The 16,807-nt window shown below is 40.1% G+C and overlaps 1 protein-coding gene across 10 annotated transcripts in view; it reads left to right on the top strand.

The window, feature by feature from the left end:
• DTNB (dystrobrevin beta) overlaps positions 1–16,807 on the top strand; it is a 120,494-nt gene that overhangs the window by 90,916 nt on the left and 12,771 nt on the right. For all 10 annotated transcript variants that reach the window (XM_087959494.1, XM_087959479.1, XM_087959486.1 and 7 more), the window contains 2 exons: positions 14,787–14,946; positions 16,486–16,575. In XM_087959494.1, the coding sequence (XP_087815620.1) occupies positions 14,787–14,946; positions 16,486–16,575 (250 nt within the window). The remainder of the gene's footprint in view (positions 1–14,786; positions 14,947–16,485; positions 16,576–16,807) is intronic.

Below are 16,807 nucleotides of genomic sequence, written 5' to 3'. Positions count from 1 at the left end.
TTTTTCAAAGGCATAATAGACGACTATATCCAGGCTCTGGGTATTGGCTTACATAGGTTTGGTGGTTCCAAATCTTTCCTTTGAATAAGATGACCATCTTCTTGAACTGATATCCATATTTTTATTCAGGAAGATGACATTTTAAATTTTTTTTTTACAGTTTCAAGTGAATTACTAGTAAGTAGACTTAGGTATTTATTTTATTTATTTATTTATTTATTTATTTATTTATTTGATTTGCCAATTGTTTACAAGATAATAAGTATAAGTGTATACATAGTTGTGAATACATGAAATGGGTACATATAAGAAAAATAAAAGAAGAATAAAAGAAACAATAGGACAGGGATGGTAGGCACGTTGGTGCGCTTATGCACGCCCCCTACAGACCTCTTAGGAAAGGGGTGAGGTCAATAGTAGACAGTCTAAGGTTAAAGTTTTTGGGGTTTGGGGAAGAAACTACAGAGTCGGGTAGAGTATTCCAGACATTGACCACTCTATTGCTGAAGTCGTATTTCCTGCAATCAAGTTTGGTGCGGTTAACTTTGAGTTTGTATCTATTGTGTGCTCTTGTGTTGTTATGGTTGAAGCTGAAGTAGAACTGTTGGCTTGAACAGGTGTCTTCTGTTCGCCTGAAAGGGTGCTGCCTTATTTACTGGGAAAGGTATGCAGCCTGGCTCTGGATAATTCTGGGTAGTACTGATGAGTGGAACATGGACCAGGCTTGCATAGCTCTGTGGTTCTTCCCAGGCTGGATGAAGTGACTCTTTTGGCTCTTCAGGATAAAGAGTTGTGTCTTCCATACTGTTGCAAAATGAGCTCTGTGGATTGGGGGGTGCTGGTTGCTTTTTCTCAGAGGATCCCCCCCCCCCCACTTTCTGTTCCTAGCCAGTCAGCAGTTCCCCCTTCACAGAAGTTAATCATTATAGTAGAGTTCATGTTAGCTTTGCCGCAGAGTCCCACTCCCTCTCTACAAGGGAGGAGTTGTGCTAGAGGAACGCTGCCTCAGTCATTTATTCTGGAACTTAGCGTGCAGCCTCAGGGAGGGGGAGCAAGGCTGAGGAGGGGTCTTGAGACACTTTTTCTTTTCTTTTTTTGCTTTTAAACAGCCCAAATAGCTGCTTTGAATTAATGCTGGGACTGTGTCAGGCATGTGCGTGCAAGCCCTTCTGCTATGTCTTCGACACGCTCCGCCATCTTAGCTATTTCTGGCTCCCTCATTCTGCATTCAGGGGAGGCTGCTGCATCAGCAGCCCCAACTCTAGGCTCCCCGACCACAGCTGCCACAAGGACCTGAATGTGTGTTGGTGCACTTAATTAAATTATGCAATTCTCAACAATTAAACACAGTCTTCTGCCTTGTAATCTTGTCGATCCTGCCTGCTCTTTTTCCTCCAGCCTTTGATTAGACAGCTGTGCTTTTTTTAGGGGGTGGGGAGAAGCCGGTGCCAACAGAGGCCCAAAATAGAACATATGAAATGGACGGTGCACGTCTCTCTCTCTCTCTCCCTCTACTGTACATTGCTGTCAGAATGCCAGGAGTGCATGCTGCGGCCCCCTCTCCTGGCTGCACACAGGCACCTTTGCCTGCTGTGTTTCTGTGCAGCTCTTCTGAAGCCAGTAACCAAGAGGAGGATGACGTTTGTTTTGTTTAAACATGCAGCAGCGGCAGTAGAAAGCAGGGAATAGTCCACACCAGCCATCTGCTACCTGGCTGCCTTCCATGTGCTTGGAAGACAGCAGTGCGCCCAATGAAGTGCCTCTTTCATTCTGTTGCCATGATAACAGTCCTTCAGATTTTAGCTGGGGGGGGGGGTAAGGCAGGGAAGCTTTGAAAAGGTTATTAAGCTACTCAAGTAACGAGCTTTTTATGGGCCCCTTTACGGAGATCGTTCTTAGAAGTTTTTTTGGGGGGGGGGATGTACAAAGGGACAAGGAAGAGCAACGTTTCAAGATAGGAAGAGTGACCAGTTTCCACATGAGAATAAAGAAGGCCCGGCCAATTAAGACAGGTTTCAGGCTGATCTAATCCAGGTGTAAAGTTTTACATCCACATGTACATATTTACAGATCAAAGCCATGGCTGGTGAACAACATAGAGCTCTCTGTGTGTTCAGAAAAGCTTTGCAGAAGAGAACCAGGGAAAGAGTACAATTAGCTAACTTACGTGCCCACTGGCCAGCAGCAAATTTGCAGTGAAGACTCTTCATTGCTACTGTGAAACATTTTGCTGGTTACGCTTAGCCCTTTGAAAAATGGGCTTGCATGAAAAAATATTATTCCACCTAAGCTTAGAACCTATTGATGTTGCCCTAATGCAGGAAGTGGGCTGACTTTAAACTTTCTGGGGATGGGGGGATGCAGTGGGAAAGGGATCATAATTCAGTGATGGATGAGACTTGCCTGGAAAATTTCATGTTGGGTCTCCATTAAATTTTCAGGCATACAACCGAGAGAGGCTTCCTCTTGGAACCTGAGCTCTTCCAGGTGAAACTTCACTTATCAATTTTCTAGCTGCTCACCTAGAGAGAAACATATTTCTCTTAAGCTTATCCTAAGAAGCAATTTGGATTCTTGTGGAGATTTTTTTGTATCCATGATCACACCAGGGCTCTTTCATAGCACCCATTTGATTTGAGTGGGCTTTGACATATTGTCAGATTTTTGTCAAATATTGTAGTACAAGGGTGTCAAACTCGATTTCATTGAGGGCCACATCAGAGTTGTGTTTGACCTTGGAGGGCCGAAATGGGAGTGGCCAGGGTGAGTGTGGCCAGATGTCACTTGTGTTGGGAGTGCCTGTGGTGGCCTGAGTGCTCTGCCAGTGAAAACGGGCTCCTGAGCTCTGTTTCTGGCTGTGATGACCTCCTGCAACCCTCTGCCAGAGAAAAGGAAGCTTGGGAGGGCCACACATGGCCCTCCTGAGCTCCAGTTTCGCTGGCAGAGGCATGGCAGGCTGGTCCTTCGTTGTTTCCAAGGTGGTTCTGCAGGCCAAATCTAAGCACCCCGCAGGCTGGATTCGGCCCATGGGCCTTGAATTTGACACCCCTGTTGTAGTAGATTGATTCTACTTTTAGTTTCATGTCCAAATATGGTTTTTTTGTTGTGGATAGAATAGAATAGAATAGAATAGAATAGAATAGAACAGAACAGAACAGAACAGAACAGAACAGAACAGAACAGAACAGAACAGAACAGAATAGAATAGAATAGAATAGAATAGAATAGAATAGAATAGAATAGAATAGAATTCTTTATTGGCCAAGTGTGATTGGACACACAAGGAATTTGTCTTGGTGCATATGCTCTCAGTGTACATAAAAGAAAAGATACATTCGTCAAGAGTCAAGAATCATAAGGTACAACACTTAATAGTCCTAGGGTACACTTGTTCATGAATGGCTTTGAATGTGATGAGCAAGAGCCAATCTATCTTCCAAACACATTTGAGTTCTTGATCATTCAGCCCCCTTGCCTGCCTTTGAATAGAAGGATTGATTTGAATCTCACTAGGGAGAATGCCTGTAGAATTACAGTATCATCTGGTTTTATTTCTTCAGCCAGTTCTCTGCTGCAGCTGTATCAGAATCAACATCTATCAATCAATGACTATTAGCCTTGAAGATAGAGTGACTGAAAACCATACGCTGGGAGACTAGTTGGCTTCCTTGTGCAGTTGATTAGCCACTCTGACAACAGACTGCTGGACTAGATAGACAGGGGTCTGATCCAGCAGGGCACCGCCTAGGTCAGTGTTTCTCAACCTCAGCAACTTTAAGACGAGTGGTCTTCAGATTCTGGGAGTTGGCCTTCGCTCATCTTAAAGCTGCTGAGGTTGAAAAGCACTGGCTTGGATTCTTAGCTTTTGCCTTTCACAACGGATTCGGAGTAACTACAATTCCTGCAGTGTTTTTATAAGTTAAGTACTCCTCACTTATCTTGCTGAGGCCCTCCAGAAGTAGTGATGGTTTCAGAGCCAGTATATTTTCTATATTCTTGAATATACTGTATTTTGACATAGTTTTTATTTTTTGCTTAGCTCCCTTGAATATAGAAACAGATAGGATTAAATTGTCTATTTGTTTTAAAGGAGTAAATTTGTTCTTGGGCCTACAAAGAGAGGCTTAATCTGTTTTAATTTGAGAAGTAAGAAGTCAGTTTTGAGATGTCCTGGTTGTAAAACCAGTCACTAGTCAAATGGCAGGCAACTGTAGCTTAGCTAATTCTGGAGTGAAAACATGGTTCTATTCTTCTCATGAATGTGCATGCCAGGAGTTTTAGCCATTGTTTATCATTCTGAGGAAACATCACAATCCAGGTGTAGAAAAACATTTAAAGGTTTATGAAAGTCATAAAAGCAGATATAAAACCAGAGCATTCCTATATTATATAAAAACATTGTTTTGATTTCTGTAAAGCAGCATAAAAATCCAGCATCCCAGGAGGATCCTACCTGTTGTAATCTGCAACGTAATGGTAATAAATGCTTGAGCAGTTTTATAGAGGGATTCATTCTTTGCCATTATTTGTCTGAACCTCCCTCTGCAAACAAAAATGGATTTAACATGGATACCTAGTGCGGCATTTATTTTTCAGAATGGAAAATGAATTAGGATCTTGCATTGTCTCAATGACACTTACAGGGCAGGGAAAAGGTGCCTTGAAGTCAGTCCATGACAGACAAGTCCCTGGAGTTTTCTTGGCAAAGTATTTCAGAAGTGGTTTGCCATTGTCTGCTTCCTAGGGCTGAGATAAAGTGGTTGACCCAAAATCACACAGCTGGCTTTGTGCCTAAGGCAGAACTAGGTCTCCTGATTTCTAACCTGATTCCATAACCACTACATAAAACGGTGCTTTAACCACTGATGCCTTAACCACTTACACTAAGCCTGCAACTAACCATTGTAAAATATTACCCTGGCCATACAGTACTGATATTCCTTCTTGTCCCTATGACACTAGTTTTAGCTCATTCCCAGCCTATGACTGAGAACTTAGTTCTCCTTACCTATAGTAGTGTTGAAAGTGTTTTTCTCCTTGCTTGAACCCTATCCAAAGCCAGTCTTAAAGATTTTGTTACTTCTGGAGGCAAGTCGGGGGCCAACGGTGAGTAGGAATTGTAGCATAGAATGGGCAATGGAGAAAGCTCATTTCATGCCAGTGTACTTTTCTGCCATCTCAGCGATGATTGGAAAGCATTCCAGCTATGGGAAAGGACATTCAGTGTGCCCTAAAATTATGGTCTCTTTTTTCTTAAGGAGAAATTCCATATGAAATTATTGCAGGTGTTAGCGGAGAAGAAGTTTGAAGTACCTTCAGAGAGAGAAAGAGAAAGGAAAAAAATGCTTAGCCTTAGGCTCTCTCTGATACACTGTTCATTGTTCACCTTTTTCTAACATCTGAAATAAAGATGGTTGCTCTTTAAGAGCTCTATTAAATTCTAATTCAGACTTGATGGAACATTGTTCCTCAGAAGGTCATCCTGCTTAAAGTCAAAATAAACAGTAGAAACAAAGGTGGCAGAGTGTTAGACAGGTAGATTAACCTGGTGCTCATATGCTTAGAAGTAAATCTCTTAAAATATACAAGACAACTGCTGTATTATATTTTGTGTATATGAATATAACAGGTCTTTCTTTGCTTTTGTATTGTGTTCAATTACCTTAGGCTCTTTTTAAAACCAAGAACAATCCCAGCATTCAAAGTCATGAGTTCTTAAGTGAATCACTTGCTATGACTTAAAATTACTTTTAAATTGCTTGATTGCTTTTCCTACAGAGTGTTAAAAAGTTTTGTGGCTGGAAAAATCATTCTTTCTGACAAGGATCAAGAAAACTCCATTACTGATTTTCAATTTCTAACCATCGTGTTATTCCATTTTGGAGAAAAGCTCCAAACATTTTCTTCTTAATTTTTTCTCCAGATGGGGTTGGAACTTATAGAAAATTTTGGCAAAACAACTGCTGGTAGCATTTCATTTTAAAATTTTCAGTGCAAATCACATCCTTCTGAAAAGTAGACTTCCAGATAGTTTAGTGTTCTTCCTAAAAATCAAGCACAGCCATATTGTTTTATCATGAACAAATAAAAAAAACATTAGGTAGTGCCAATTGGTTCACCTATGCATCAGGAAAACTCTACATCTGCCTCCAAAATATCCCTGTATTTTTATGGTGCCACCATCAAACCAGTGTTGGTTCATCAGAACTAAGCAAATCCAGATGATCAGCAAATATCACAAAAGATATTTTTCTGCAACCGGCTTCTGTTTTATGAAGAATGCATACCAATCTCTTGCTCTTTGCCTTTTGATTTGTAAGGGTGACCCTTCCACCATGTCCTTTGCCTTTTAGCCTGCCAGTTATCTGTAGCAAATGCGATAGGCACAAAGGAAAACCACCCTAGTTTCTTTTTGATTTGGAACACTTTTTTAAATGAATGACTGTGATTAAACAGAGCTCAAAACTAGGGAAAAAAGTAGGAACATTTTGCGTTTTCCAGCATATGTCATTAGAATATTTGTAAAAAAAAAAAGTCAGCCCAGGGATGACAGATATAAAGTCTAAAGTTTACACCTGGTTTCAATATGAGGCTTGTAAATTGAGAGCATTTGTTGCTGGTAAATGTGGTATTTCACCTGGCATTTGAGAACAAAAATATGATACTTTCTCTTAACTCTGACAACACAAAGCCACAATTCCTGTTTGTTCCTATATATTTATTATATAGCCTTACATATAATATAGCCTTATTTTTTTCAAAATTGGGGGAGCTACATTATAGATACTTTGATAAATAGGCTGGTATTTTTTATTTATTAAATTTATATGCTTCCTGTCCATCAAGAGGTAACTCTAGGCAGCTTACAAACAGGGTAAAAACAAGGTAAAATATTATGATCATAAATATTATCTTTAACAAATAGCAATAAGACTTATTATACTGCTTCATAGAGCTGTACAGCTCTATGAAGCAGTTTACAGAGTCAGCATATTGCTCTCAACAATCTGGGTCCTCGTTTTACCGATTTTGGAAGATGGAAGGCTGAGTCAACCTTGATCTGGTCACGATCAAACTCCTGGCTGTGGGGAGAATTAGCCTGCAATACTGCATTCTAACTTCTGCATCACCCAGCTCACCACAAAGATGGCAAGGAAGGGAGCAAGGCACAAATGGGATGGAGTCAGGGGTGGGATTCAAATTTCTTAACAACCGGTTCTGTGGGATGAATCCTAAAATATTTAATTTTATCTATGGTTTTGCCTCTCCTTTTCTTTGGCTCTAAGACTGTGTCACCAACATACAGGAACAACGAAGTCCTTTATCAAGCAGCTGAAGACTATGAGAAATTACTGGAGGATCTGATTGGGGCATGACAGCTAAACTGCCCTTCTTTTGAAGGCGAGAACATGCTGTGACTTGACTTTTCCCATGTACACAACAGTCTTCAGCAAGACAGCAGGTTCCTGTCTGTTGTAGCCATAGTTTGCATGGGAAAGAGCTGTAAAATGGAATAGAAATCTTTCCACCTGGTTTGAAATTTTTGACATTATTGGATTGGCCCAAGAACAAAAGCATGACCAATATAATGTGAGTGGAGCAAGAGCAGAATAAAGAAAATTTCAAACCCATTAAAATACAGTTGATATAGAAAATTTACACACCCTTTTAAAAATATTTACATTTTTTGAAATGTAAAAAAAATCAGACCAAGCTAAATCACTTCATTTTTCCCCACCTTTAATAAAACACATAAGCTGTACAATTCAATTAAAGCAAATTGAAATTTCTTAGGAGGAAAAAGAAGAATCAAAAACTTAGAATAAAGTGGTTGCATAAAGATGGACATCCTGAAATTAACCCTTTGCTGAACCATCTTTTGCTTTTATGACAACGTTCAGTCTTTTGGGGTAGGAGCCTACCAGCATGGCCCATCTTGCCTTGGAATCTTTGCCCACTTTTCCTTGCAAAAATGTTCCAAATCTATCAGGTTGTGAGAGCAGGTCCTGTACATGACCCTCTTCAGTTCACCCCACAGATTTTCAGTTGGATTCGGGTGCAAGCTGGGCCATTCCAAAACATGGATCATCTTCTGGTGAAACCATTCTTTTGCAGGTATACTTTGGGTTGTCGTGTGGAAAGGCGAAATTCCTCTTCATCTTCAACATTTTAGCAAAGGCCTGAATCTTTTTTTGTTTTTTTGTTTTTTTGCCAGAATTGACTGACATTTGGAATTGTTTATAATTCCTTCCACCATGGTTAAAGTCCCAGTTCCAGCTGAAGAAAAACAGACCCAAAGCAAAATGCTGCCACCACCATGCTTCACTGTGGGTATGGTATACTTTTGGTGATGTGCAGCATGGTTTTTGTGCCAAACATATTTTTGGGAATTATGGCCAAAAAACTCAACCTTGGTCTCGTGCATATAATGCTTATTCCCACATGCTTTTGTCAGCTTGATGTGGGTTTCCTCAAACTGTGGCCAGGCTTTTGCTGTCAGAGACAACTGAATAGATATCAGGAAAATCTTATTAGATCAACTGAACTTTATAACAATCACTTTAGTTGATAGTGTGTAACGACCACTATGTACCTCAGTTTGAATGTGATTGATTAATTCTGAACACAGCCCCTACTTATAAGAGGGTGTGAACACTTATGCAACCATATTATTCTAGGATTTTTTTGTATTTTTCCCTCCTAAAAGTTTCAGTTTGCTTTTCAATTGAATTGTATAGCTTACACGTTATATTAAAGGTGGAAATTTTTTCGAAGTGATTCATCTTTGTCTGATTTTTTTTTATATCTTAAAAGCTGGCATTTTAACGGGTATGTAGGCTTTCTATAACCACTGTATGTCCTGTGTCGCTATCAGGAAAGTCCTACAGTAGAAAAGAAAACACCTGAAAGGATGTTCTGAAGAGAAATGTAATAATGTATATACAAGTAATCCTCAATTTACAACAGTTCATTTAGTGATGGTTCAACATTATAATGGCACTGAAAAAAGTGACTTATAACTGTTTTTCACACAACTGTTGCAGCATCCCCACAGTCACATAGTCAACATTCAGATACTTGGCAATTAGTATGTATTTATGATAGTTGTAGTGTCCACCTGCAACCCTGCCACCTTCTGTCAAGCAAAGTCAATGGGAAAGTCAGATTCACTTCACAACTGTGTTACTAACTTAACAACTGCGGCAGTGGTGGGATTCAATTTTTTTTACTACCGGTTCTGTGGGTGTGGCTTGGTGGGCGTGGCAGGGGAAGGATACTGTAAAATCTCTAGTCAGAGGTGATATTTGCCGGTTCTCTGAACTACTCAAAATTTCCGCTACCGGTTCTCCAGAACTGGTCAGATCCTGCTGAATACCACCTCTGCAACTGCAGTGATTCACTTAAGTATGGCAAGAAAGTTTGTAAAAAGGGGTAAAATTCACTTTACAAATGTCTCGCTTAGCAACAGAAATTTTGGGCTCAGAATAACAGAAACAGGCCACAGGTAGCCGAGGACTACCTCTATTGCATATTATATGTATATGTATAAACAGCTGGGGGGTTGGAAATCATGGAACTTTGTTTCTGTACTTGAGAACTATAGGAAGATTTTTATATGCTCAACGTGGAAAGGTTCAGCACTGTCCTCAATGAAGGAAAGGTTGGTAAAGATGATGGAATTTGCAGAGATGACGAAATTAAGACTTCTTTGATTAGAGAAAGACAACATTTACTTTTTTAAATTCCATTTTTATTATTTTTATAAAAACTCAAAAGTGGCAAACATACCTAAGTCCAGTGGTGGGATTCAGCCGGTTCACACGAACCGGTTGTTACATTCACACACACACACACACACACACACACACACACACACACACGCACCTCTACTATCGAAGTGGATCCTGGGCACTGTGCTACAATGGAAAAATGGGCAACTGGGCAGCTGGTGTGAGGAAAGAAGGCCGCTCTCCCTCTTTCTTCTCCCTGCTCCTCCTCCTTCCCTTGTGCTGGCCACTCCGTTTCCCATTTCTCCATTTCAGCGCAGCACCCAGGATCCACTTTGATAACCGGGTGTGTGTGTGTTAATTTAATAACTGATTCGCCCAGGGTCAGGCTGGCCATCACAGGAGCTCATCCCGCATGTGTGGCGAAGCTGGAGGGTGGTGATGGGCCATGCCTCCCACAACAGCCAACCTGACCCTGGGCGAACCGGTTGTTAAAATATTTGAATCCCACCACTGCCAAAGTCTTTCTGCCTCCTTATTTTCCCAAAACAATAACCCTGTGAGGTAAGTTACGCTGAGAGAGAGAGTGACTGGCTCAAAGCCAGCTTTTGTGCCTAAAACAGGACTAGAATTTCTAGTTTCCTAATTTCTAGTTTGGTGCCTTCGCCACCAGACCAAACTGACACTATTATTGCTGACTAAAAACACCTTATATAATTTTTCATCAAACAGAAACAGATAACTTTTTATTCATAGTTTTGATTATTAGAAAATATTAAATAATAGAAAGGAGAGCTTTCTTGTAACAATAAGAGATAATTATACCATAATATTTCTATGATTTGCTGCAGAAGAAATTGGAAGCTTCTTTCTATTTCTTTTTATTGTTTCTTTTTGCATCTTAGTTCTTTGCTTTCTTCCTTTTTTTCCCTTTATTAATTTTTGTTAGTTTTTAATCTTCTTTTGTAATATTTGAACAAAAAAAATCCAAAAAGCCCATGGAAGGATTAAATCCAATTATTAGCTAACTGTTACATACATCTTGTTTGAAGGTCAGCTTAAACTTTAGAAAAGTAGCAAAATCCACCATTATGTGACTCGGCCATCTGCCTTTACTTTGGTAGAAATCATTGCAAAAGATGTCCAGCAACTGCAGTGTCGGGGGGGGGGGGACTTGTACAAAGCCTACCTGAGTTTATTCTAGTGAAGACTTGCATCAGGGGTCAACCACCACGGCACTCCTCAAACGTAGCTTTGTAAAAGCTGGTTTTGTTTCACCTCTAAGGGCATCAGATTCCTTTCCAGACTCTGTGACAGTAAGGTTTCCATAGTAGCAAATGTGATTCAAAGGTGGGAGCTGCTTCTGGTAAAGAAAACAGAGGAATAAAAACCAGATGAAATGACACAAACTGAATATGGGAGGCTGTGCAGAGGTTATGCATGTTAATAGGTAATTACAGTATTAGTCAAAAATGCTCAGTCCGAAACAGCTGTGAGTGTGTCTCACCATTTGTGTGCGCATCAAAGACAAGACTTGCAAAGCTTACTTTACACAGTTAATAAAATAACACAGTTGGAAAGGAAGTAACAGGTAAAAAAAAAAAAAACTTTATGAGCAAAAGAAACGTGATTAATTTTCAGTTCAAACCTAGCAAAAGCTGAGTTTGGTATAAAAAGGGCTCACTCCTAAAATCAGGGGTGTCATGGCCTGCATCATGCATCAGATGCATCATGTGCTGGCCACGCTCACCCCCATTTTAGCGAAGGGAGAAAAGTCACGATAAGTCGCGTGATGACAATGTGACACCGTGAGTTTGACACCCCTGTCTTAAATTATTACGTAGCTAGACAAAGCAGCAAGAAAGGTCAGTGCTTGCTTCTAGTTGGGACTTAGAGATGGCAGCCTCCCAAGAGTTGAAGTGTTTTGGTCTATATTCCTTCATATCCATTTGGTCAGCTATAATGTCCCAGCGTGCATTCATTGCATAACTTGATCTTTTCCCCATCTGGAAAATCAGAAATATTTTCATTCTCATTCACAAGAAGTGATTCGTAACAAAATACAAATAGCACCAATTTAATTTTCATGGTGAGTACAACTGTGGATCCTGTCCAATCATGGCATCAATGCTATGTTATTCAAATTATTTCTGACCAAAGTATATATTCATAGAGCAACACAGACTCTGTAATGCAAATCAGGTCTCAACAGTCCCTTACATCCCCCTGCCAGGCCAATGATTCAATTAATCTCCAAACTTTCTCCCCTGTGGTTTTTCAGTATTATACCAACATAACTGAAGAGCTAATTCTCCAGAACCCATTCATATGTGGACAGTGAATACAACACATACAGCCCCCTTGAGAACACATTACCAGCTTTGTTTATGCATCATTTAATACTAGTTGTGTGTACACTGAATGTTTATGCCTTTGGGACAGAATACGAACTTCAGCTGAGGAAATCAAATTTATTCTTCGCTTGATATTTAGATAATACGTCAAAGTAGAATTCAGTTTATACAACTGGAGTAATTTACTGTATATTCAATATGTTACCTTATAACAAATGAAAAATATTTGATACGTTCATACTTTGAAATACAATTAAGTACAAAATGTTACAATAAAACAATTAAAGCATTCTGGATTTAAAAATTAAAAATAGGTATAGTGACACATAGAAAATTTACTTCTAGGTGCTTTTGGAACATAGAAAATTTACTGCTAGGTGCTTTTGGAACATATAAATGTTAATCCTAGCAGTGCTAGTTTCCAGTTTTCCATCTTTATTCACTAGTCCAGGTAGAAGTCAGTTGTAGGACCTTAATCTGTAATGCTAGTAATCTGAGTAAATTGATTGTAATATATATTGTCAGCTTTCTGTCATTCTTTCCCATTGTCATGTCCTTGATCATCTCTGAGCTTAGTTGTTTGCTTGCAGATGCATAATGAGTGCTAGTGGGTATGGGATTTGCTCTCTCTTTGTATACCAGCTTCTCCTGCCAGTGTTGGTGGGGATGTGGTTTTCTCCTTAGGATATTGTTTTCTGATTGCTCGTTTGTCTGTTATTAATCCCTGCTTATCTCACTGTTTGTTGCTGGCAAGGATGTGTTCTGGTCTTTCTTTTTCCTTCTTAGCTTTTTTATTGTCTCTCTTGAAAGGTCTGTAAACGTGGTTTGTCTCTATGTGTCTATTGATGGCTGATTGGTCTGAATGCCAAATTTCCAGAAATTCCCTAGCATTTTGGATTTAACTTGGTCTAGGATGTTCACAATTTTCCAGTTGCATCTATGATTGAATCTGACCATGAATTGTGATATTAAGAAGTTTTCATTGTGTCTTCTGGCTTCTAGTTGGATGCACTCTGCTAGTTTTCTCCATGTCTATCCTACATAGTAGCTATTACAGTACTGTATGTCGTAAGTGATTAGTTTTCCTTTTTTGGCTACTAGGTCTTTTGAGTGTTTCAGAGGGCTTTAGTTAGTTTGTTTGCTATGGTGATGTCAAGGCATTTTAATTGTCTGTTGGTTGTTTCTGAGATGTTTTTGATGTATGGCAGTATTATACTTTTCATAGTTCGTGTTAGTTGTAGTGGGTTGAGTAGTCAAACACTTTTTGATAAATGTATAGGTATTCAGATTTTTGGAAGATGTGGTATTAGCAGTCTGTTTCCTTTTTCCTGTGTTCTGGGTTGTTGTAGTGCATTTATACTCATCTGAATAACGTACTTATGAAGCTCCTTTTGTGGGAGGCTACAAGTTGTTACTTTGGTAATGAAGCCCTTAGTTAATGTGGGTTGTTTTCAACCCTTGCATTTCTAATTGCCATTGTATCTTCTGTTGGTGAGGATATTGAGGAAGGATAATGTTGTTTTCTTCTTTTGTGAATTTTATTCCACTGAAGCTCTTGATTGTTTCATGCGTCTTCTCTCTAATTGTGCCCTTTGTGTTATGATGAAAGTTATATCTACATCCATACTTTTGGCTGTATACTGCATGGAGTACTGTAGTTTCTAAATCCTGCATTACAGTCTCTGCTATGAGTTTCTCTGATCTGCTGGTATATTTGTCCATCAAACTAAATGTAAGTAGTGAGGCAGAGATTGATGAGATCCATGATTCTGGGCATTTCAATCTTAGTATTGGCTAGGTCAGTTGTGGTATAGTACTGCTGCCTCTGGAATGTCAGATAAGCATCTCTTACCAGCTGCGTTCGCACGACATGCAAGCCTTGGCTAAATGGAATTGAGTTCTTTGCAGTTGAGTGTATTGTAGAAACACAGCTATTGTCTTTGCATGTAGTGTGAACCAGACCACCCATTAAGCCATATTAATGTGGCATAGCATTTAATGTGATTGCAATTGTGTTTAGCTAATTTGGCTTTAGTAGGCTGGATGATCCCTGCCTTAGAACAGAGAATAATATACATTGACCATCTAACACAGCATGATGTTTATTTATAATTAGGAAGGATCCTTTCCTTAGTGATTGCATATTTATTTGTGGGCAAAAAGATCCAGATTTCATGTCCAAGCCCAAGTGGAATGGCTTTTAGGAAGTAAAATTATTTCTTTTTTTCCTGGTATCATAGTGAGCTGTGGCTACTAGATTAAGTAAACCTTCCATAACTTGGTAGACTTCATATCACAGAATTCCTCAGCCAGCATGGTCAATTCTGAGAAGCCTGGAAGCTATTTCTCATATTTGGAAAACTCCCCATTCTGGGGAAAGCTGAAATAGATCAAATTGCCCAACTAGACATGAGACAGTTGCCTTCACTCCCAATAAATCCAGGATTGTCTTAATGCAGCCTTCTCCAAACTATGAGTTCCAAATGGACCATGTTGTCTGGAGTTGATAGTACACCAGATTAGAAAGAATCCCTTAATGGTTTACAAACTGCATGTACCAGTAGTAGAGTTTGCATGCTGTATGAGACAGAGAATGTTTTCCGAGGATTTGTCACTCATCTTTGCAACATATGCTGCTGGAGTTTTATTTTGGAAGAGCTATTCAAGAAGGAAATGTAGTAACTGGGGTTCCCATTTATTTTAGGCTCAGGCAGCTGGTTCTCCACATATTTCCCCCACCCATGGGACTGGCCGCTCTATGCCAATGCCAGTCAGGTCCACATCTGCCGGTTCTACCCCAACTCATGTACCCCAAGATTCACTTACTGGTGTTGGAGGAGACGTCCAGGAAGCATTTGCACAAGGTGAGCCATAATACACATACCCTTTTGTGCATATATACATAAAAGTATGAGGGAAGGAGTGGGGAGAGGAGAAGATAAAAGCTCTAAAGTGCACAATTTATTTTTAGAAAGTATTTTAAAATACACTTCTGCAGAAGAACGCCAAAAGCATCCACTGTGTCCTGTAAGTGCTCTGCTATTATTCCACTGGTTTCTCTGTGTTTCATATATGCAGGGTTATTATCTAGCCAATTTTGTATGATTCATGCAAACTGCTTGTTAATTTTCTCTTAAGCAGTGAGAGATGGAACATGCTCAGATCCACTGCACTGCCAGCATCTGATTGCCCAAGTACTTCTGGGAGGTCAACCCCATAGCCTGTTGAAAACAGCAAGTGTTGACATTGCCTGGGATGTACACAAAGTCCCCACTGGGACTGCTGCTATGGCAGTCGTTTCTGCTGCTGACTACCTCATTCCTTCTTTGTGTGACTTCTCCAGCAACTGCAGTTGGGAGAGTTGGCAGGAGCTCTTCTGCAGCAGGCAACAGAAGCAGCTGTGGCTGATGATCTCTTGCTATCACATCTTTTTTCTAATAACATGTTTCCCCCAAAATAAGACCCTGTCGTATATTTTTTTTCCATCAAAAAACACACCAGGTCTTATTTTGGGGGAGGGGGGGATGTCATCCACTGACTCCTCTCACTTGCACGCATTGCCCCCAGCCTCCTTTTTGCTGTCAGAGGCCTTCAGGAATTTCTTCTGTGGCTGGCAAGGCTTTCCTGAAGGCCTCTGCGGCTGATAACAGAGGTCCAGATTGATCCAGAGCTCTGTTATCAGTTGCAGAGGCCTTCAGGAAAGCCTTGCCTTGCCAGCTGCAGAAGAAATGGGCCAAAAAGGCAGATGTCAGGGTGTGCGAGGCTTGGCTGCAACTGTCCGAAAACTCAACCCCATCCCAATCCTAGCTTAATTTTTACCCGTGCACCCGGGAGTGGGCGGGGTCTTCGGGTTTATTTTGGGGGTAGGGCTTATATTGGGCGCACATGTAAAAATCAATCTAGGACTTACTTCTGGGTTAGGTCATATTTTGGGGCAAGCACAGTACTGCCTTCCCTGTTACTATGGTAACTACCACCACCAACTCAAGTCACAGCTGCCTGTAGCCTCCTGGAAGGCCAACTGTTTACTTATGGAAGGCACAGAGGCTATTGTTGCTGCTGCATCATCACCACCTTCCAAGGAACTGCCACAGCAACCATACCTCTTCTCTTGCTCAGCTTGGTCACTTTGAAATAATGAGCCAGGAGTCAAATCACTTGTTGACTGATCTACATAGTCAATGAATGCATAAGCAGGAAAACACCCTTAGGACCAGTCTTTACATCTACAATAGATGCAGATTCTCACCAATATTTCCTGGAACTTATCTTTGGATTGGGGAATAAAAATAATTTCAACTTTAGTTATTGAAGTCTACAATATAAAAGTATTATAGTAGTGTTACAACCACTAATTTTCTTAGAACAATGAATTTGCATATTACTTCATTACCCTTTCTCAGGAACTCGGCGGAATCTCCGTAACGATTTGCTGGTAGCAGCTGATTCAATTACCAATACAATGTCATATTTGGTGAAGGAGCTTCATTCAGGTATGCAAGAAGTTTCTATATTAATCTAAAAAAAAGACTCAAGGAATCTGCCAGGCACATTTTGAGTGCCAGTGATGTTTCCTGTAGTCAGGCTTTCAACTGGGAAGTTAGTCCAAATGTTAATACGATTTTCCTCAACAAAATAAGTTGAAAGAAATATGTTGTTCTAGGGCAGTGTTTCTCAATCTCAGAACCTTTCAGATGTTGGACTTCAACCGTTCAACTCCAACTG

Source organism: Notechis scutatus, chromosome 1 (assembly GCF_049901735.1).
Source record: "Notechis scutatus isolate UNSWTSFEM ecotype Mainland chromosome 1, rNotScu1.2, whole genome shotgun sequence".
NCBI classification, from domain to species: domain Eukaryota; kingdom Metazoa; phylum Chordata; class Lepidosauria; order Squamata; family Elapidae; genus Notechis; species Notechis scutatus.
Note: the sequence above shows the minus strand (reverse complement) of the source record. Positions and strands in the feature narration are given on the sequence as shown.